General features: G+C 39.5%; 1 protein-coding gene and 1 pseudogene across 3 annotated transcripts in view; both read right to left on the minus strand.

The window, feature by feature from the left end:
* LOC137019433 (NACHT, LRR and PYD domains-containing protein 3-like) overlaps positions 1–23,978 on the minus strand; it is a 75,030-nt gene that overhangs the window by 19,105 nt on the left and 31,947 nt on the right. For 2 of the 3 annotated variants that reach the window (XM_067384892.1, XM_067384894.1), the window contains exons 1-3: positions 13,190–13,294; positions 3,904–4,061; positions 743–2,995 (exon numbers count right to left, since the gene is read on the minus strand). In XM_067384892.1, the coding sequence (XP_067240993.1) occupies positions 743–2,995; positions 3,904–4,040 (2,390 nt within the window). In that variant the 5' untranslated portion in view covers positions 4,041–4,061; positions 13,190–13,294. Of the gene's footprint in view, positions 1–742; positions 2,996–3,903; positions 4,062–13,189; positions 13,295–23,978 lie in introns of those variants that run through there. The other variant, XM_067384893.1, reaches the window with a different exon arrangement.
* The window catches only part of LOC137019435 (NACHT, LRR and PYD domains-containing protein 3-like), a 32,973-nt pseudogene continuing 31,950 nt past the window's right edge, over positions 22,956–23,978 (minus strand).

The following is a 23,978-nucleotide window of genomic DNA, read 5'->3' on the forward strand; positions in this document are numbered from 1 at the left end:
AATTTATGAGCCGGTTGTTGTTAGTTTTCATTGGTGATTTCAAATATGAAATTTAATCAACAGTTTTAGAGAATTTGATGTTTCCCCATTCAAAGAGATTGCATGATGCCCAGGATGCCCGAGAGGCGTTTCAAAGATGGCCGCCGAGTGAAATGACTTGTCTTAAAGGGACTTTGATTTTACATTGTTTTCCTTATCAATGTACCTGACAACTGTTAAACCTACCTAAAAAACACTGTTTACTTCATATCTATCTCTGTTCTGTTGTATTTATGTAAGCCTGCTGAATGTTAAATAGATCCAATCCATGTTCATTAGAAATTATTTGATGATGCAGCAATAAACCTGCAAGTATAATTTAATGCAGATGTTTTTAACTTTGCTGATTTAAAATAATTTAAAATACTATCTATTTTGATGACAATAATCAAATAAGAGAGGAAGTGACAAATATCGTATCTGTATCAGAATTGGCCCCAAAAAATCCTATCGGTGTATCCCTAATTACTGGTGTGCATCTTAAAACAAAACAATGACACTGATATATTTTTAGAAATATCAAATAAGGCAAGTTACTTTCAGTTAAAATAGCTCAAACAGGCATTTTAGTCCAGGACTAGCTTAAGCCTTGTCTGTGAAACCGGGGGTACGCTTGTTATTTAGGAGAAAATCAATAATTTAGGAAATGGTACTAGATTGATTATTAAACATGATTCTTGACTTGTTAATGATTAACACTCACAGAGCTTTTCTGCAGTTGATCACAGCTGGTATCAGTCTTCTTCTCCCCTCATCTGATGTGTTGAATTTCATGGTGTTCAGCTCATCCAGCGGCTCCTCTGATATCTGAAGCATGTAGGCGATTGTTGAGCAGTGAGCAGGAGAGAGTTTCTTCTTTGAGTGTTTATCTGATTTCACAAACTCCTGAATCTCTCTGGACAGAGTCTGATCTTTCACTTCCAGCAGACAGAGGAACAGATTGATGGATTGATCAGCGGAGAGTCCATGTCCATCTTTGATCTTCTTTTGAATGTACTCTGTGGTTCTCCTGATGTTCTCTGAGCTTTTCTCTGTGCGTGTCAGTAGATCCTGTAAGAGTCTCTGATTGGACTCCAGTGAGACGCCCAGCAGGAACCGCAGGAACAGATCCAGCTGTCCATTCTTGCTCTCAAGGGCTTTATCTACTGCTGATGTTAGTAGATCATACAGAGAGTCTTTAACAACTGCTGATGTTTGTGGATCATACAGAGGGTCTTTATCTACTGTTGATGTTTGTGGATCATACAGAGGGTCTTTATCTACTGCTGATGTTAGTAGATCATACAGAGAGTCTTTAACAACTGCTGATGTTTGTGGATCATACAGAGGGTCTTTATCTACTGTTGATGTTTGTGGATCATACAGAGGGTCTTTATCTACTGCTGATGTTTGTGGATCATACAGAGGGTCTTTATCTACTGCTGATGTTAGTAGATCATACAGAGGGTCTTTATCTACTGCTGATGTTTGTGGATCATACAGAGGGTCTTTATCTACTGCTGATGTTAGTAGATCATACAGAGAGTCTTTATTATTTTCATTGTTAAAATCAATTTCATCTAAATCAGGGTCATATTCCTGGTAATGTTTATATTTTGTATCCAGAAGCTGAAGTGGGTTCATGTTCTTCGTTAAATAGCAGTGAAACACATAGAAAGCAGCGAGAAACTCATGAACGCTCAGATGAATGAAGCTGTAGACTTTCTTCTGATGAATCACAGATTCCTCCTTAAAGATCTCAGTGCAAATCCCAGAATACACTGAGGCGTCAGTGATGTCAATGCCGCTCTCTCTCAGGTCCTCCTCATAGAACATCACATTGCCCTTCATCAGCTGACTGAAAGCCACTTCAGCAAGTTTCACAATCACTTCTCTGTTGGACTGCAGGAGTTTCTCTGGATCTCTCTCTTCATACTTCTGATTCCTCATGTTGATCTGAATCAGCAGGAAGTGGATGTACATTTCAGTCAGAGTTTGAGGGATTTCTGCACTCAGATCTTCATTCAGGAGCTTCTGAAGCACAGTGGATGAGATCCAGCAGAAGACGGGTATGTGGCACATGATGTGGAGGCTTCGTGCTCTCCTGATGTGTGAGATGATTCTGCTGGCTTGATGCTCGTCACTGATTCTCTTCCTGAAATATTCCCCCTTCTGAGGCTCATTGAATCCCTGAATCTCTGTCAGACGGTTGATGTATTCAGAGGGGATCTGATTGGCTGCTGCTGGTCTGGAGGTGATCCAGATGAGAGCAGAGGGAAGCAGATCTCCTTTCATGAGCTTTGAGATCAACACACCCACTGATGAAGTCTCGCTCACATCAGAAACTTTCTCATCATCTGAAAACAGTGTGATTCTGCTTTCATCCAGACCATCAAAGATGAACACAACTTTACACTGCTCATAAATCTTTGAGTCCAGATCTTGAAATTCAGGATGAAAGTCCAGCAGAAGACTGTGAAGACTGTACTGATGATTTCGGATCAAGTTCAGCTCTCGAAATGGAAGCACAAACATGAAATCTACATCCTGATTGGCTTTTCCCTCGGCCCAGTCCAGAATGAACTTCTGCACAGAGACGGTTTTTCCGATTCCAGCGATTCCTTTAGTAAGAACAGTCTTGATCTGGTGTTTCTCCTCACATCCTGGTTCAGGTGAGGCTTTAAAGATGTCATTGCAGTAGATTGGAGTGTCTTGTGAGTGTTGTGTTCTGGCTGTTTTCTCCATCTGTAAAATCTCATGTTGTTTATTCACTCCTTTACTCTCTCCCTCTATGATGTAGAGCTGTGTGTAGATCCTGTTCAGGAGGATTTCATTCTCTTGGAGCTTCAGTCCCTCAAATAATCTCTCATACTTGTTCTTCATGCTGGTTTTGTGTCGGTCTTTGACTCTCTGTAGTTCATCATTCATTGGTTGAGGAGAATCTCCAGTCTGATCATCTCTATCCACTCTGATGAAACTACAAAAATGACAAAAAGAACAGATTAAAAAAGTATGTAAAGTAAAGGATTTATATGTATAAATGGAATAGTATTTACTCACATAGTAAGTCAATACAGATGTCAATCTTGTATTTTCTGTATAATTAATGTTAGGGCTGGGCGATATATCGCATGCGATTTTCACGCGCATTTCGTCAGTAAAGCCGGTTCCCTGATTACCGCTAAATTCAAGTTCAGTCTCAGTTTACAAGTTAATTGAATGACATATAATCGCTTGCATGTTTAAATTGGCATGGCTTAAAAAGATGTGGCCAACATTCCCCTCAGCTGCCGATACACAAGTGAAAGTGTTGTAGCACAGCTCTCTTATAGTTCAGACATGATGTCATTTGAAGCCAGAAGCCATTTGCTCATTGTGAGAGAAAGAGAGGAGATGCAGCTCTTCTGATTCATTCACTCTGCTTGTGAAATTATTTCTCACAAAAAGTTTTCAAATAGCTGATTTAATGTGATCATCTACGTTGATTAATTTACTAATTAATGTTTGCAGTAATTTCCCGCATTATAAATGTGAAACCTGCTGAATGAGTAAAATTATGCGCAATACTCACAATCCTGCACAGAAATTCAGACCACATATGGTATTGATTTTATAACGATACTACAATATTAGATTTTGATACCATACTGAAGCCGCAATTGTGGTATTGAGCCATCCATAAGCAGCATTTACTACAAAACAAGGTTGATGATACTTTACTGTTTCATAATATGATATTAAGCTGTTCTGAAAACACTCATGAGCACCATGTGTGCTGCACATGCATACTATATTTATTTATGATCACACTAAGAAATCTGTCCAATCGTTTATAAATTATTACATTCCTGGAATAACAAATTAATCTGTAATTTTGTGTCTCACCTGGGGTCAGAGGTCACTGCTCCATCACTGAATACCGGAGGCAGAAACATTGATCCGTCACTCTTCATAGACACACAGCTGGGTTCTGGAGATGAAGATCTCTTCCTCTTTCTCTTCCTCTTCTCTCTGTTCTCCATAATGAGAAACTGACTTCAGACCTGCATATGGAAACACAGAGATCAAATCATTCATAATTTTTGAACTATTCCAGTAATTCCAGTGAATTTAAATCTTAATTCTACACAGACAGTGACATTCTGGAGAATTTAATGCTTCAGACGTTGTAGCTTCAGTTTCTGGAGGATCTTTTTCTTATGATGTCCATAAAGTAATGGTTTACTGACTGTGGAAGAACCAGATCTGAACCCACTGAACCGCTCTGAGATGAACTGATCAGTGATTCAGACCCCATTACCCAACATCACTGTCTGATCTCACAGGCTGTTTCCATCCAGAGTTGCAAATTTAACTTCTGCACAAATTTGGAATGTCGTATAAAACATTTACAAATAAAGCAGCGTTTCCATCCAGTGAGTCGAAGAGAGCAAAATCCTCACTTCCTGATAAACTGGTGCTAAATATCTCTATGAAAAATGGAAGTTGCTGCAGTAGAAGCCACTGTATCTAATCATTTTTGTATATAATAAATAACTTGCGATTATTTATTAATAACTTGCGATAATGATTCTGAATACAAAACAGACAATCAAACAAAATTTTCTATTTAATGTTATAAATGAGTCGATTTATAAATGTATAAATGTTATGATGCATATTTAAATATTTATAAAACAATTATTTTATAATTATTTAAATGAATTCATTATGTAAAAAAAAATCATTTGAAATTAATAAACTTGTTACATTCAGAGTTTTTGATAGAATTTCATCATTACATTTTAACAGTCACTGGTCGCCACCTACAGGCTTAACATTGCATAACATTAGTTTCAAAGGTCATTTACTCATTAGGGCCCAAGCGAATTAAGCGCGCAGGGCCCTCTTGTTCTTCTAAGGATTATTAGGGCCCAAGCGAAAATTCGCGCAGGGCCCTCTTGTTCTTCTAAGGATTATTAGGGCCCAAGCGAAAATTCGCGCAGGGCCCTCTTGTTCTTCTAAGGATTATTAGGGCCCAAGCGAAAATTCGCGCAGGGCCCTCTTGTTCTTCTAAGGATTATTATTTTTTTTTTTTTTTTTTTTTTTTTTTTTTTTTCCGTCTTCCGGGGCTTTTTGGGGGCCTTAACATGCTCAAAAACTCTTGAAAATTGGCACACACATTGGAATCCGCGGCCATTAGGACGCCGGAGAGGCTGGTACCCGGGCGTGGCAGGGGGGCTCGACAGCGCCCCCTTAAAAAAAGTCTGAAAATTTGGTCCATATATTAAACATGCTTGCACGTATTAGTATGAAACTCGGTACACATATAGACCTCATCGGGCCGAACAACTTTCGCGCTCTAAGTTAATCGCCACGCCAACAGGAAGTCAGCTATTAAGGGTTGTTTGAAAAACGCATGCTCTGGAATTTGATATACTCCTCCTAGACGATTAATCCGATCGCCACCAAACTCGGTCAGCATGAAGTCAAGACACTGATGATTAAAAATTGCCAGGGGATTTTTGATATCTCGAACGGTTTGGCCGTGGCGAGGGCAACGAATTTATGGCGAGAAAAAGGAAACAGGAAATGTGTTATAACGTCTTAATACATATATTGATCTTTATGAAACTTCACGAGTGTGTTCGTTATAGGAGTCTGATCACATGGATGTGACTATTGTGAGTCAAAGTTATAGCGCCACCAACTGGCAGCAGGAAGTGTATCACTTTTTGAAATGTTTTGAGATCACCCTCTTATTTTTACCTGATTTGCTTCAAACTTCATCAGTGTAATGTCAATACACAGCAGATGTAGACCTATGACAGGATTTTTGATATTTGAAATATTGTTGCCATGGCAACAGGTCAAACTGTAATAATATTCTTGAGTGTTTTTGAGGCTCTTAACATGCTTCAAATTGCATGAAACTCGACACACACATCAATATTGTCAACCAGTAGACATGGACAAAGCCATAGAAATGGGCGTGGTGGAGGGGCTCAGTAGCGCCACCTTTTGACAAAAGTGGGGGGTTAGTTTTTCCTACAGTCACCAAACTCGGTACACATATTATTCTCATCAAGCCGGACAATTTTCTAATTTACATTCATTAGCTCCGACCAACAGGAAGTCAGCTATTTTGGTTTGAATGTTAATTTTTTGAAAAAACAGGCTATGAATTTTATACTACTACTCCTACAGGGTTTATCCAATTTACACCAAGCTTTTTTAACTTGTTGCGAACACATTGAAGTTGTTTAATTGCAAACGGATTTTGGATATCTCAAACGGTTTGGCCGTGGCGAGAACCTTGGAATTTATGGCGAGAAAAGGGAAACAGGAAATGTGTTATAACTTCTGCATACATTGATTGATGTTTATGAAACTTCAGGAGTGTGTTGGTTGTAGTAGTCTGATCACATGGATGTAACTATTGTGAGTCAAAGTTATAGCGCCACCAAATGGCAGCAAGAAGTGTATCACATTTAAAATGCTTTGAGATCACCCTCTTATTTTTACCTGATTTGCTTCAAACTTCATCAGTGTAATGTCAATACACAGCAGATGTAGACCTATGACAGGATTTTTGATATTTGAAATATTGTTGCCATGGCAACAGGTCAAACTGTAATAATATTCTTGAGTGTTTTTGAGGCTCTTAACATGCTTCAAATTGCATGAAACTCGACACACACATCAATATTGTCAACCAGTAGACATGGACAAAGCCATAGAAATGGGCGTGGTGGAGGGGCTCAGTAGCGCCACCTTTTGACAAAAGTGGGGGGGTTAGTTTTTCCTACAGTCACCAAACTCGGTACACATATTATTCTCATCAAGCCGGACAATTTTCTAATTTACATTCATTAGCTCCGACCAACAGGAAGTCAGCTATTTTGGTTTGAATGTTAATTATTTGAAAAAACAGGCTATGAATTTTATACTACTACTCCTACAGGGTTTATCCAATTTACACCAAGCTTTTTTTAACTTGTTGCTAACACATTGAAGTTGTTTAATTGCAAACGGATTTTGGATATCTCAAACGGTTTGGCCGTGGCGAGGGCAACGAATTTATGGCAAGAAAAGGGAAACAAAGTGTTATAACTTCTGCATACATTAATTGATTTTGATGAAACTTTGGCTTAGTCTTCGTTGTACAAGGCTGATCACATGGATTTGACTATTGTGATTCAAAGTCATAGCGCCACCAACTGGAAGCAGAAAATGTGTCACTTTCAGCATACATTGAGATCACCCTCTTATTTTTACCTGATTTGCTTCAAAATTCATCAGAATAATGTTAAAACTTGGCACATGTAATCCTTTGAAAATGGGCAGGGAGGAGGGGCTCTATAGCGGCACCTTGTAGTGCAGTAAATGTGGAGTGAATTTGACATAGTCCTTTGATGTTTAACCGTTTTAAGTGCCTATTGCCCGCTGTGCACAGTTGCCCTGAAGCCACCGGGGTGGCGGTGCCACCGGGCTTGGGCCCGCCATCGCTGCTCGCAGCTATATTTATTTATTTTTTATTTTATTTTTTTATTTTTTATTTTTTTTTTTCCGTCTTCCGGGGCTTTTTGGGGGCCTTAACATGCTCAAAAACTCTTGAAAATTGGCACACACATTGGAATCCGCGGCCATTAGGACGCCGGAGAAACTGGTACCCGGGCGTGGCAGGGGCTCGACAGCGCCCCCTTGAAAAAAGTCTGAAAATTTGGTCCATATATTAAACATGCTTGCACGTATTAGTATGAAACTCGGTACACATATAGACCTCATCGGGCCGAACAACTTTCGCGCTCTAAGTTAATCGCCACGCCAACAGGAAGTCAGCTATTAAGGGTTGTTTGAAAAACGCATGCTCTGGAATTTGATATACTCCTCCTAGACGATTAATCCGATCGCCACCAAACTCGGTCAGCATGAAGTCAAGACACTGATGATTAAAAATTGCCAGGGGATTTTTGATATCTCGAACGGTTTGGCCGTGGCGAGGCAACGAATTTATGGCGAGAAAAGGAAACAGGAAATGTGTTATAACGTCTTAATACATATATTGATCTTTATGAAACTTCACGAGTGTGTTCGTTATAGGAGTCTGATCACATGGATGTGACTATTGTGAGTCAAAGTTATAGCGCCACCAACTGGCAGCAGGAAGTGTATCACTTTTTGAAATGTTTTGAGATCACCCTCTTATTTTTACCTGATTTGCTTCAAACTTCATCAGTGTAATGTCAATACACAGCAGATGTAGACCTATGACAGGATTTTTGATATTTGAAATATTGTTGCCATGGCAACAGGTCAAACTGTAATAATATTCTTGAGTGTTTTTGAGGCTCTTAACATGCTTCAAATTGCATGAAACTCGACACACACATCAATATTGTCAACCAGTAGACATGGACAAAGCCATAGAAATGGGCGTGGTGGAGGGGCTCAGTAGCGCCACCTTTTGACAAAAGTGGGGGGGTTAGTTTTCCTACAGTCACCAAACTCGGTACACATATTATTCTCATCAAGCCGGACAATTTTCTAATTTACATTCATTAGCTCCGACCAACAGGAAGTCAGCTATTTTGGTTTGAATGTTAATTTTTTGAAAAAACAGGCTATGAATTTTATACTACTACTCCTACAGGGTTTATCCAATTTACACCAAGCTTTTTTTAACTTGTTGCGAACACATTGAAGTTGTTTAATTGCAAACGGATTTTGGATATCTCAAACGGTTTGGCCGTGGCGAGGCAACTGCTTAATTTATGGCGAGAAAAGGGAAACAGGAAATGTGTTATAACTTCTGCATACATTGATTGATGTTTATGAAACTTCAGGAGTGTGTTGGTTGTAGTAGTCTGATCACATGGATGTAACTATTGTGAGTCAAAGTTATAGCGCAACCAAATGGCAGCAAGAAGTGTATCACTTTTAAAATGCTTTGAGATCACCCTCTTATTTTTACCTGATTTGCTTCAAACTTCATCAGTGTAATGTCAATACACAGCAGATGTAGACCTATGACAGGATTTTTGATATTTGAAATATTGTTGCCATGGCAACAGGTCAAACTGTAATAATATTCTTGAGTGTTTTTGAGGCTCTTAACATGCTTCAAATTGCATGAAACTCGACACACACATCAATATTGTCAACCAGTAGACATGGACAAAGCCATAGAAATGGGCGTGGTGGAGGGGCTCAGTAGCGCCACCTTTTGACAAAAGTGGGTGTGTTAGTTTTTCCTACAGTCACCAAACTCGGTACACATATTATTCTCATCAAGCCGGACAATTTTCTAATTTACATTCATTAGCTCCGACCAACAGGAAGTCAGCTATTTTGGTTTGAATGTTAATTTTTTGAAAAAACAGGCTATGAATTTTATACTACTACTCCTACAGGGTTTATCCAATTTACACCAAGCTTTTTTAACTTGTTGCTAACACATTGAAGTTGTTTAATTGCAAACGGATTTTGGATATCTCAAACGGTTTGGCCGTGGCGAGGCAACGAATTTATGGCAAGAAAAGGGAAACAAAGTGTTATAACTTCTGCATACATTAATTGATTTTGATGAAACTTTGGCTTAGTCTTCGTTGTACAAGGCTGATCACATGGATTTGAGTATTGTGATTCAAAGTCATAGCGCCACCAACTGGAAGCAGAAAATGTGTCACTTTCAGCATACATTGAGATCACCCTCTTATTTTTACCTGATTTGCTTCAAAATTCATCAGAATAATGTTAAAACTTGGCACATGTAATCCTTTGAAAATGGGCAGGGAGGAGGGGCTCTATAACGGCACCTTGTAGTGCAGTAAATGTGGAGTGAATTTGACATAGTCCTTTGATGTTTAACCGTTTTAAGTGCCTATTGCCCGCTGTGCACAGTTGCCCTGAAGCCACCGGGGTGGCGGTGCCACCGGGCTTGGGCCCGCCATCGCTGCTCGTTATTATTATTATTTTTTTTTTTTTTTTTTTTTCCGTCTTCCGGGGCTTTTTGGGGGCCTTAACATGCTCAAAAACTCTTGAAAATTGGCACACACATTGGAATCCGCGGCCATTAGGACGCCGGAGAGGCTGGTACCCGGGCGTGGCAGGGGGGCTCGACAGCGCCCCTTTGAAAAAAGTCTGAAAATTTGGTCCATATATTAAACATGCTTGCACGTATTAGTATGAAACTCGGTACACATATAGACCTCATCGGGCCGAACAACTTTCGCGCTCTAAGTTAATCGCCACGCCAACAGGAAGTCAGCTATTAAGGGTTGTTTGAAAAACGCATGCTCTGGAATTTGATATACTCCTCCTAGACGATTAATCCGATCGCCACCAAACTCGGTCAGCATGAAGTCAAGACACTGATGATTAAAAATTGCCAGGGGATTTTTGATATCTCGAACGGTTTGGCCGTGGCGAGGCAACGGAATTTATGGCGAGAAAAAGGAAACAGGAAATGTGTTATAACGTCTTAATACATATATTGATCTTTATGAAACTTCACGAGTGCGTTCGTTATAGGAGTCTGATCACATGGATGTGACTATTGTGAGTCAAAGTTATAGCGCCACCAACTGGCAGCAGGAAGTGTATCACTTTTTGAAATGTTTTGAGATCACCCTCTTATTTTTACCTGATTTGCTTCAAACTTCATCAGTGTAATGTCAATACACAGCAGATGTAGACCTATGACAGGATTTTTGATATTTGAAATATTGTTGCCATGGCAACAGGTCAAACTGTAATAATATTCTTGAGTGTTTTTGAGGCTCTTAACATGCTTCAAATTGCATGAAACTCGACACACACATCAATATTGTCAACCAGTAGACATGGACAAAGCCATAGAAATGGGCGTGGTGGAGGGGCTCAGTAGCGCCACCTTTTGACAAAAGTGGGGGGTTAGTTTTTCCTACAGTCACCAAACTCGGTACACATATTATTCTCATCAAGCCGGACAATTTTCTAATTTACATTCATTAGCTCCGACCAACAGGAAGTCAGCTATTTTGGTTTGAATGTTAATTTTTTGAAAAAACAGGCTATGAATTTTATACTACTACTCCTACAGGGTTTATAAAATTTAAACCAAGCTTTTTTTAACTTGTTGCGAACACATTGAAGTTGTTTAATTTCAAACGGATTTTGGATATCTCAAACGGTTTGGCCGTGGCGAGGCAACGAATTTATGGCAAGAAAAGGGAAACAAAGTATTATAACTTCTGCATACATTAATTGATTTTGATGAAACTTTGGCTTAGTCTTCGTTGTACAAGGCTGATCACATGGATTTGACTATTGTGATTCAAAGTCATAGCGCCACCAACTGGAAGCAGAAAATGTGTCACTTTCAGCATACATTGAGATCACCCTCTTATTTTTACCTGATTTGCTTCAAAATTCATCAGAATAATGTTAAAACTTGGCACATGTAATCCTTTGAAAATAGGCAGGGAGGAGGGGCTCTATAACGGCACCTTGTGGTGCAGTAAATGTGGAGTGAATTTGACATAGTCCTTTGATGTTTAACCGTTTTAAGTGCCTATTGCCCGCTGTGCACAGTTGCCCTGAAGCCACCGGGGTGGCGGTGCCACCGGGCTTGGGCCCGCCATCGCTGCTCGCAGCTATATTTTTGATTGCAGTTGCTGCAACATCTCTGTTTATATCCGGACTACAAACATTTTTTTGTATGTTTGTAACAGAAGTAATAGCAATACTGTCAGCTGAAAACACTGTTTGTGAAGCTGTTTCAGACATATAGCTTACATGAGCGCTGCGCTCTCTGGATCAGTGGCAGCGTTAAAGCAGGTTTAAATTATATCCCAGCATGATCGTAACTTTAAAGGTTTAACAGACAGCAGAATCTTTGTAATTTATGAATAAGATCATGTGTCTGGTTGAATGGAGATTGCAATATTTAAATAATTAATTGTGCATATATGGACCTGTAGCCAATATTTGTATATCATATTTGTACTAAACCTCTAAAGTTACCCGGGACCAGCCCCGCCACTTCTGTGATCCATGGATTAGTTTTCTGATCTCTTTATGAACTTTTTGAAGCGTCAAAGTTTCAGTTGCGTATGCTGTCTATGGAAGGACAGAAACCTCTCGGATTTCATCAAAAATATCTTAATTTGTGTTTGAAGATGAACGAAGGTCTTACGGGTGTGGAACGGCATGATGGTGTCGGATAGTTTGATTACTTATTAGATTGTGAGTTGTAAATGGGAATTCTTTCAGTAAAAGTGTTTCCATCATAGTTTATGCACGTTTTTTCATATAGCATTTATCAGATTCAGTTGAACACATACATTTTTTATGCACATTTTTAGAATTTATGTGCATCTTGGCGTTTCCATCCATCGTTTTTGTGCGATACACCAAAATACGCATAAGTGAATAGAATCATCTCTACATATGCTCTTGTGTCTTATTGAAATTTGTTGAAGATTATTTATCCATTATTGATTTTTAGTTGTTGAAGCACTAGTAAACAAGTTATTACAGTATTAAATTTTTCAAATGTTTAATAGTTGCTCTCCCTCTAGTTTCAATGTATTCATTAAACAAACAAGTTCATTAAAAAATTAAATCACACTGACTCAAATTTCACTTCAATCATATTATTTCAACACATTCTTATTTTTATGTGGAAAACAGGTGTCAGCACTTTGAATATTATATTATATCAATCCCTGCATCCCAATGTGCATACTATCCACCCTATCCGCCCTAAAAAGTATTGAAAATTACTTATGCCACATACTATTTAGGATGGATAGTGTGCATATTGAGATGCAGGCTCTCAGTCTAAAATATATCAATTTTAATGAGTCCAGCAATCATAATTCTAGAGATATCATACTCTAAACAGCTTCTCAGATAAAACATTTCTGGCCTGCAAATAAAGAAGACTTCAGGAGGCTTACAGACTTTAGGTTTGATAAAATATAAACAAGGCCGGTGCAGAGACACACTTGAATCCGAAAAGTAAGACTGATTAACCTTAAGTAATTGACAGCTGATCAGTCTTAAATGTGCGGTTATTTATGAAAATGGCTTCTGAAGATGAACTTGTCACTTTACATAATAACTCCATATATTGAGCTTTAAATTTAGCATAGCACGCAGAAAACAATAATGTAACATGATATCAGAAGCAGATAGATAAACTTACCGTAATGTGGTATTTACGACAGTTTTTACATTCTTAAAAATCGAGTCTTTACTTTCGGTTTGGACACAGGCGTTTCCTCATAATGCTGCACGCGCATGCGCAGGAGGCCTCAGGTGTCAACAACAAATAAACCCCGTCCATCTCTTTTCTTCTTCTTTTAGTTTTCTGGCGGGTTTCAGTCTATCATTAAGTGTGTTTAGCGCCACCTACTGTACTGGAGTGCGTAACATAATGACTTCCTCAATCTCTAATTACATTCTACTGGTTAGTGCAGAAACATCATTAAAGTCTTATAGCTGCTTCCATCTGCTTATTCCCTATTTCTGTTCATTTCTTTCCACTTCCTTCCATTTTGTTGTAATTTCTTCAAATCAATTCTGTATAAATTAAAGGTTTTTGCAATAATTCTTTACATTGACATACCTCACATTTATCTTTATTTGTAAATTCACACTTTAATATGTGAATTATATGATCAGAAACTAAACACATTTAGCGTCATCAGGCTTTTGTTTGTTTAATGGATAAACGGAGCTGCGTACTCAGGTTTATGGCTGCTGTAAATTTACCCACAACAAGATGACGCTGTTTTGCGACATTCTAGAGAAAAGCTTTAACCCTTAGTACTACTCAATAGTATTAGGCCTTTTTGCAAATGTTTCAGAGTCAAATCTAGGGCCCTATGAAATCTGTTTGAATGTGTGAACGTTTGCTCAGACCCTGATGTGGTTCTGAGCACTTTTCCACATCAAAGACCGTTTCTATAAATATGAGCGTTGGCATTTAAGCGTACACACACTCTAAGATCGAATTTGTGCGTATGCACACTTTATAAATGAGTCCTCTGAAGCGTGGTGCTACTGCAGTCAGGTGATGCCACACGCTATATAAGGCCACATGAAGAACATGTCATCAGCTTCTCTGTCTTCAGGAAGCTGTTTGTCTGTTGTTCATGTGAACGTCTCTGTCTGTGTGGGATTTAACAGATGAGTTTGATCTTTCTCAAGCTTCACTCGCTAGATCTGCTTCTCTCATGCCAAATCCACAAGCCCGCTCTGACACTTCTTCTGATTTGGCAGAGAGTATGTTGTTTGCCTGATGTAGTTCTGAGGAGCTTGATGTGATGGGAGCTGAGATGGAAGTTTTAAGTGAGCCCGTGTCTTCCCTCACCCCCATGTACTGTACGAGGAATTGGTCCACGTTATGACCCATGCTACTGAAAGACTTCAACTGGATTGGTCAGCAGAGAAGGAGGAATCTCAGGCTGATTGGATGAGTGATTCCTCTCGGGTCATAAACGTCCCACTCCAGTGAGCCTTCTGTTTCTCCCCAATCTCCATGATGAGGTGTTGAGATTGTGGGAGAAACTGTATTCGGCTCATGTTCTGCAGTGAATTATTTGAATGTGAAGGGGCTGGATGAACACAGTTATGTGAAGATGACCCAGATTGAAGATATCTCTCTCCTGGTGAAACATCCTCATGGAAGACTCAGTTCTTGCCATCAAAGCCCTGCCAGACCACATCTCAGCTTTTTGGCAAGGCTCTTTGCACACCATGTCCTTGTTGCAAGCTTCCCAAACTAATTTATTGAAGGATCTTGATCAGGGTGAGGAGCTGTCTCCAGATGCAGTCCTGGAGCTTGCAGACTTTGCCCTCTGTTCCCCCTGTTACACCTTCAGCCACTCTATGGCACAGAGTGATATCTATGTCTTAACCTTTCAGGACTCAAGGAGAAGTAAAAAGCATTTCTCCTTGATGTCCCGGTTACGCCTTCTGGACTTTTTGGTACCGCTGTTGAGTTTCAAAAGTTTAGGGAGGCGAAAATTAAGCCAAGTTGCGTCTAAAAACGCGTGGAAAGCACAACAGTGCCGCTTTCTCCTTCTTTCCAAAGTGCTTGCGCTCCTGTTGCATCTGTCATTGCTATGCAACCATGAACTGCGCTCTCCACGAGGAGTAGGAAGTTTCAGCAAAGGATAAATTGATTTATAGTCCTTGCATTAGCTTTACTACTAGGTATATTTATGGAGATGAGATAAAAAAAACACCCTGTACAGCTATGATCAGATGTTCGGCTGAGCTTTCAATGTTTGGTTACAGAAAGGCCGAAGCTGATTGGTTGGTTCTTGTCATATGACCTGCGGTGCACTTGTAGCATTCTGAAAAGTTGAGAATTTTTCATCTTGATGCACCTGGAAAACGCACCACATGCGTGTTGCGACTGTATCGCTTCCATTATGAGCGTGCCTGTAACACACCTACATTTGAAATAACAAATTTGAGCGTGCAAAAGACACAATATGTGAACGGCCCCTAATAAGGCATGGCTGAGAGAACTAGTGAAGCTGAGGATGCTGCAGTTCCCCCTACTGACAGCTGATTCACTACATTGGAATTTAAGATGACACAACTTAAAATCAGTTTTCGTTTTTCAAAATGTTTTTTAATTTTCCACCTTTGTTCTTAAAATTACTCTAAAGATTATTATTTTGTATATATATATGTTGATGAATATGGTTTTATGACTGAGAAATTAATATAGGCGTTTTCAAAAGCCCACATGGAGTGATGTGACTACGCTGGTTGAGGACTCATTTGACACTTATTCATGTTAACGCAGACATCGGTGAAAAACTGAGCATAGAGGTCTTGATAAAAGCATTCATCTGAATTAGGGGCCGTTCACACAGAACCAGTTTTCCATTCTACTGTGCAACTTTTCCATTGTCTTTCTTTGTGAATGCACTAGACGGATGTGTTTAACCATTGGGGTTGTGTCTCGCGTCTTTTGCAGTGACGTGGAGCTCAAAATAAAAGTTCAATTTCTAAAAAAACGCGTCTTGAGACCTTGTGCTTTTTTCCCCATTCCACTGGCTGCGTCTTGTGCTTTTGCTTTGAAAGTTTTTCCTATTTGAAGTTGTTGGTAGACACAGTGGAGCTGCAGTCTCTCTAGCCAGCTCTGCCCGGGTCAGCTATGCTGAATGAGTCGAGTAAAGATCTGTGGACATCACAGACGTCACCTATCACCTCAGGCACTTAAGCTCTTGGTCACCAGGAGCACTGTATAACATCCTTGGCTATAGCCTGGTTCGTTAGTCAGGTTCACAGCATTCTGGATGCCGATCACCGAGCCGTTGCACCACATGGAGGCCAGCATCACCACCCACCTCCAGCCGCCCTCCTGGGGCTTGAACTCCACCAGCGCTTTGTCCTCGCTCTCCGAGAGTTTACAGCCACTGTTCTCCTGCTTCTCCTCCAGCGCGTCCGCGGCATTCAGCGCGTCCGTCGGCGCGGTGTCTTGAGTTGGCTCGGAGTGAGTCTCAGTCATGCTGCTCCTGTCTGGATCTCTACTGACAGCCTGAGATGCGTTTGAGTAGTATTAGTAGTATTGAGTAGTAGGTTGAGTAGTTGAGTAGTGATAGATTTTTATGCAGAAATAAATGTAAAGAGAATCACAAAAATTAATCAAATTCACAAATAAATAAAATAAATTTGTTTTTTAAAGGTGCTATAGAGGATGTTTTCCAAAGACTGTTAGAAACCAAAGACTGTTAGTGAGTTTTTTAAAATGAGCGTAAGAACAACCCCCCTCCTTCACAACTCATTTTGAGGGAATGCCTCCAAAAAACTCTTGCACGAGTATTGGAACACGAGTGTTTTTTTAACACCGGCATTCGCTGTGTCGTGTTAGTGGATTCATTATGTTGGACTCACCGCAGGTAACTCATAATCTGCAGTTGTTACTCCTGTCTCCTGACAAAAACACTGCATGCGGCGCCTGTGGAGTGTGGAAAGTTACTGGAGCGTGCACGTCTCTCACAAGGAACGTAATGGCAGTGATTGACAAGCCAGAGGGCCAATCGTTTATGCGATGATCGCGTAAATGATTGGCTTAATGTTTTAATGCCCTACCTCGTGCACAGATGATGTATATTAAAGGTGCTAAAGAGGATCTTTTCGTCGACTGAGAAACCAAAGACTGTTACTGAGTTTTTGAAATGAGCGCATGCGTAAGAACAACCCTCCTCGTTCACAGCTCATTTCAAGGGAACGCCTCCCAAAACTCGTGCACGAGTATTGGAACATGAGTGTTTACCACCGGCATTCGCTGTGTCATGTTCGTGGATTCATTATGTCGGACTCACCGCAGGTAACTCATAATCTGCAGTTGTTATTCCTGTCTCCTGACAAAAACATTGCATGCAGCGCCTGTGGAGTGTGGAAAGTTACTGGAGTGTGCAGCCGCGCTCGTCTCTCACAAGGAACGTCACGGCAGTGATTGACAAGCCAGAGAGTGGCTGATGTTTTTAAGGCCCTACCTCGTGCACAGATGATGTATATTAATATTATTCCCTTCAGTGCACCTAATAAATAGTCTTTTGTCAGTTAGTAAAGACAGTTTCAAGTAATATTGAAAAAATGTATAAGACAAAACATCCTCTATAGCACCTTTAATGGCAAAAGAGGGTTTGCACTGGCACAAACTGGTTAGTAAATCTGGCCCTATATCTCTGTTATGGAAACAATGCTCCAGCAGTTTAATGATGATATGAGCAGCTTTGAGGATCTAACAATCTACAGAACATTGTAAATATTCTAAACATTAAATAAAGAGATCATATCATGTGTTTAAAAGTTAAATGCCCCAGCAGGGAAGCAACATGCATATTTATTTATGGGGCCGTATTCACAAAATATTTTATCTTACCACTAAGAGTTCTCCTAAATGGCAGTAAAAGTTCTTAGCTAAGAGTTTTCTCTTAAAACCTATTCACAAAGCTGCTGAGACCAACTTTTACTAAGGAACAGAGAGAAGTCTTAAGCTAAGAGTAAGGGCGGGGTTGACCTCGTTGCTATGGATGATATCATCACTCTTACTAACTATGACCACAGTGATTGGCTGATGGGGGAGGAGTCTCTCTCAAATTAATCATAGAAATATTGTAGAATGAGGTATCATGTTTCCATATTTAAAATAAAGGGTTTTTAATAAAAATGTCATATTCAAATAAAGGTTTTAAAATAGGCTAAGTGTCACTAATTAAATAAAAGTATAACTAATTAATAAAAGTATATGTTCAGTTAATTGTCAGCCTCTTACATGTTTGCATCTCGAGAGATTGCACATTTCAAGCAACAAATTGTTTTATAAACAAAGTTTGGGAGGAACACATTGAAACACTCTATCTTATCAGCACGAGGAGGAGGAATATATACACAGACGAGAGCCGACTCACCTATAGTTACCTCGGCAGTTTTATGCATCCCTCCGCCACCCCGCTCCTCACTCTCAGAAGTCTGGGTTTGGGCTAAATTCCAAGATTGGAGCCCTCGATCCCCTTAGACAGCATGCCAAATATGCTAAATAAATGATTGTTTTGTGTGAACTCATGAAAACAATCACCACAGGTAATCGGACATTATTTATTTATTAAAGATTTATTTTTGGCATCTTATCTTAGATTAAAATGTATAAATCAAAATATGTATTGTGTTTATGTCTCATGGTGTACAGTGTCTTTGGGTGGATTAGGACTGTTTGTGATTTGGTTTTAGTGACTTAGGAGTCCTCTTGACTACTCCTAACCTTTCACAGATTTAGGAGCTAGTTTTAGTGCAAAAATGCTTTGTGAAAATTTAGGAGCCCTAAAATTAGGATGACACACCCATTATTTTTAAGAGTTTCTCCTAAATCAGCAAGTTAGGAGCTACTTTTAGCCTTAAGATGTTTTGTGAATACGGCCCCAGATCACACAAATATTTTATATGAATCAGACTTAATAGTTTTTGACCTACAGCATCCAAAATAAATGCAAAGGCATATGTTTTCAGCAGTGTAAGATTTTTATTTGCATTATCCACTCACAAAACCTGTGATAAGTGTGCTATTATAAAAGTGTTTATACAGTATGTGGAATTATGTTTTTAAAACATACATCAAGTAGACAGAAACTTTATTTTCTCATGTAATATAAGCAATCAAACCAACATTAGACATTCTGACTTGATGCATTCAAGAAAAGACACGTGGCCCAACGTGATAATAATTAACAGAAAAAAAGATGAGAACATCCATCATGTAACAATACAAAACATTCGCCTACATCATGTGAACGATCTGCCCGTACAGGCTATTTTGACCAAATGTGTGTAAATCACACCACGGCCACAGACACTTAGAGATCTCCATAAATTAAAAGAACATATAGCCCAATATGAGCCTTAATGTCATATAATATATATTTTAGTGGATTCACTCTGAATTTGGCAGCTGATTATCAGCGGGGACCAAAATGAGTCACAATAGTCTTGGCTGTTTTACCCACAGTCACTGGTGTCAAAAGTATTCACATTCATTACTCAAGTAGAAGTATAGATACTAGGGTTTAAAAATACTTCTGTAGAAGTTGAAGTATCAACTCAAGCGTTTTACTCAAGTAAAAGTATAAAAGTACTGGTTTCAAAACTACTTAAAGTATAAAAGTAAAAGTAATGTAGGGGAAAAAATGCCATTAAGGACAAAAGCTTAGGCCGCGCCACAGGGGCCTATTGTGTACTCCACCTCCTCAAAAAAACATTTTTCTAAAGGCCATAATGACCATAATGTTATATTAAAATGTTAATGTTGAAAAATTTGGGATGCACTAGGCTACCCGTTTCAGCCGCATATATGTCCATTGAAAATGAACGCATTTTAGTACAATGCAAATACATTAAAGCACCATATATGTGTACTACTGACCATTAACATGGGTTTCATGGAGTGGAAGATATCATGACTAGTTGCCTATAAGTATTCTAATGGTGCAAAAAGTCAAAATTCAGAGGCATTAATAACCTTTATTGGAATGTAAATGTACATCCAAGCTTAACTGCAGAAATTTGTGAGGGCAACGGACAAGAAAAATGCGGGTAGTTTTGGTGTACCCAGGGCAGGCTTAGTAACAATCAGGGCTTGACATTAACACCTGCCAGCTGTTTTCAGCTGTTTCAGTTCACACCGCACCAACAAACGCCAGCAAACTCTCTGTTGGCGTTTGTTGGATAGGTGTTGGCGTTGGTCGGAGTCTGTTTACCCGACTGAACATGTTTAAAGGTGCCATCAAATGTTTTTTTACAAGATGTAATATAAGTCTAAGGTGTCCCCTGAATGTGTCTGTGAAGTTTCAGCTCAAAATACTCAGATTTTTTTTAATTAATTTTTGTAACTACCTATTTTGGGGCATCATTAAATATGAGCCGATTTATGCTACTGCCCCTTTAATTCTCATGCTCTCTGCCCCCAAGCTTGCGCTTGCCTTAAACAGTACATAAACAAAGTTTACACCCTCAAATGGATCTTTACAAAGTGTTCGTCATGCATGCGGCATGTATGCGTCGGATTATGTGAGTATTGTATACTGTTATATTGTTTACATTCTGAATGAATTTGAGGCTGTGCTCCGTGGCTAACAGCTAATGCTACACTGTTGGAGAGATTTATAAAGAATGAAGTTGTGTTTATGCATCATACAGACTGCAAGTGTTTAAAAATTAAAATAACGACGGCTCTTGTCTCCGTGAATACAGTAAGAAACGATGGTAACTTTAACCACATTTAACAGTACATAAGCAACATGCTAACGAAACATTTAGAAATACAGTTTACAAATATCGCTAAAAATATGATGTTATCATGAATCATGTCAGTTATTATTGTTCCATCTGCCATTTTTCACTGTTGTTCTTGCGCGCTTACCTAGTCTGATGGTTCGGTTGTGCTGCTCCAGACGTTAATGCCTGCCCTTGTCTAATGCCTTTCATAATGTTGGGAACATGGGCGGGCATATGCAAATATTGGGGCGTACACCCCGACTGTTACGTGACAGTGGGTGTTATGTTGAGCTTCGCCTGTTCTTCGGAGGTCTTTTAAACAAATGAGATTTATATAAGAAGGAGGAAACAATGGATTTTGAGACTCACTGTATGTCATTTCCATGTACTGAACTCTTGTTATTTAACTATGCCAAGATAAATTCAATTTTTGAATCTAGGGCACCTTTAATCGGCGTTTGTTTGGTCGTCTGAGCATCCAACAAACTCTGACGTAATCTGACCTGTTCACGAACCGTTGCCATGACGACGAGGCAAGTCCCCTTTAAAGACAGCTGTTTGATCGCGCCTGCGCCTCACGCGCACACAACAAAGCACTGGAAACGTGACATCGCAGCTTGTTCGTTATGAAAAATAAAATACAGTTTAAAAAAAAAAAAACATATAAAAGGTACAATAGTCTGTAGTGCAATCCGTGCCATTCAGCAAGAGCACTGCTCCACTTCACTGAAAGAGAGAGGTATACCATGAGAGCAATGCAGGTTTACCTTAAGTTTCGTTTTAAATTAATTCGTTTTGGCTTGTTTAGTTACATGGTTGTATATGACTATGTGTCACATAAATAAAAGGGTCGCGCTTAAAAAAAAAAAAAAAAAAAAAAAAAAAAAAAATTTTTAAAAACCGGTATACAATTTAAACGTCTCTCTATCGAACTAACGTTACCTAGCTTAATTTGCAGAGGACGAAGAGAAAGCACCCGTTTGATAGCCTAAATGAGCCAGTAGTGTAGAAATAATAACTTATAAGAAATCATCTTTTATGAGTAATGCCCCCAACACTGACTGCGTTCACGTCACCTCGTATTTACCGGAATCTTGACATGACAACACGTGACGTTATATTCGGAGCTGTTCACGTCCTTTTGGTCCTTGGACTAGGAATTATGCGTTTCCATGACACCACTATCAACACCTAAATGAATCTACAGCGGTCAGGTGGAACATGTGGGAGCTCTCAGAAAACTCCCAGCTTACAAGCTGTAATTACGATCTCTACGAGGACGTGAACGCGTTTTACAAGCTCGAATCTCGTAACTACAGGAATTACAAGGCCGCGTGAACGCACATTTTAGTCCTCCTTGCTGGAGTGTGACGTGATTTGATGTGCAGGTGTGATGGATTACGTACAAACCAATAGGGTGTCAGAATGGTACGTTATATGTTTTATCTTCTCATCCAACCACAATCAAATTCACTCTATCCGGATGGCGCGATTTATCTGGATATTTTATTTTTTTTTTATTTTATTTTTTTTTAAAGCCGGAATGAAAACAAGCCGAAATGAAGAGTAACGAGGCTATTTTTAAAATGTAAGGAGTAGAAAGTACAGATAATTGCGTGAAAATGTAAGGAGTAGAAGTAAAAAGTAAGCTGAAAAATAATTACTCCAGTAAAGTATAGATACCCGAAATTTCTACTTAAGTAAGGCAACGAAGTATTTGTACTTCGTTACTTGACACCTCTGCCCACAGTCCACCCGATCCTGACCCGCTCCGCAAAATAATATTATTCCACACATTATATCAAATATTATGTATTTAAGTAAAAAGTAAGCACAGGACAGAAGCCAGAAAACGATATGAAATTAACACCCTAAAAAGTAAAGGGCATGAGACAGTATTTGCGAAAGCTTGAACGATTGATTGATTTCGCAGCATCAGACGGGTAATTATTAAGCCCCACCAGCAGCTGAACGGTTAGCTCTGAATCTAAAAAATGAATTACTATCAAAACAATTAGATGAAGATAAACAACTACACATGAAAGAGGATTTACAAGTGTGTGTGTGTGTGTGTGTGTGTGTGTGTGTGTGTGTGTGTGTGTGTGTGTGTGTTATTTAATCTGACACAGAGTGTCACGGAACAGAAAGGCAAAAGGTAGATCCAAGTGCAGCAAAGGGTGTTTATTAAGGGCAATTCCAAAAGGCGTAATCCAGAGTACAGGCAGGGGTCAGCATCCAAACAACAGTCCAAAAATAAAACAAGAAACGAGAAAACTACAAACCAAAACGGGAGAACAAGGGAAAAAATCCAGGGAACAGACCAAGGGTGACATCAAACAATGAACCACAAGAACAGACAGAAACAACTCAGATTAAATACACAGACACTAATGACAAAATAACAAACAGCTGAGTGCAATGACAAATGGTGATTAGTCCGGGGAGTATGTATGGGAAATGTAGTTCATGAAATGGGTGAAACAGAGAGTCCGGGAAGGAGTGCCCTCTAGAGGCTGAAGGGCACTCTCACAGGTGATCGTGACACAGAGACACTGAAGAATGATCATAAACCCTAAATCCAGCATAGAGGGGTTCAGTGAATGTGGTGTTGAATGTGTGTAAGTGTGTGAGTGTGTGTGTGTCAGAGACACTGTAGAAGGAAAGAGTGCCGGCCGACACGTCCACATACACTCCTACTCTATTAGAGGATGAACGGACGACAGGTATATTAGTGCTGTTCTTATTGTGACAGACACTGAATCTGTTTTCAGAAAAGAACAGACTCCAGGATTTGTCATTGGATCCAAACTCACAGTCACGACTCCATCCTTTTCTCCTGATTCCTTTATATGTCACTGATATTTCAGCACTTCCGCTCCATTCAGCCTCCCAGTAACAGCGTCCAGTCAGACTCTCTCCACACAGAACCTGAGGAATAAATCCATCAAATCTCTCTGGATGATCAGGATACGGCTGCTTCTCTTTCACACACGTCACCTTCCTGTTCTTCCCAGACAGAATGAGACGAGTGTTTGCTGTGTTTGAATCCAATGTGAGATCACAGGCATCTGTACACAAGAAGAGAGAAACATCTATAACATCAAAACAACAGTCACTAGACAAGTGTGTGTGTCTCTGTGTGTGAGAGAGAAAGAGAGAGAGAGAGAGAGTGTTAGTGTGTAGTGTACTCAAGTGTG

This window comes from Chanodichthys erythropterus, chromosome 4 (assembly GCF_024489055.1).
Source record: "Chanodichthys erythropterus isolate Z2021 chromosome 4, ASM2448905v1, whole genome shotgun sequence".
In the NCBI taxonomy this organism is placed as follows: Eukaryota; Metazoa; Chordata; class Actinopteri; order Cypriniformes; family Xenocyprididae; genus Chanodichthys; species Chanodichthys erythropterus.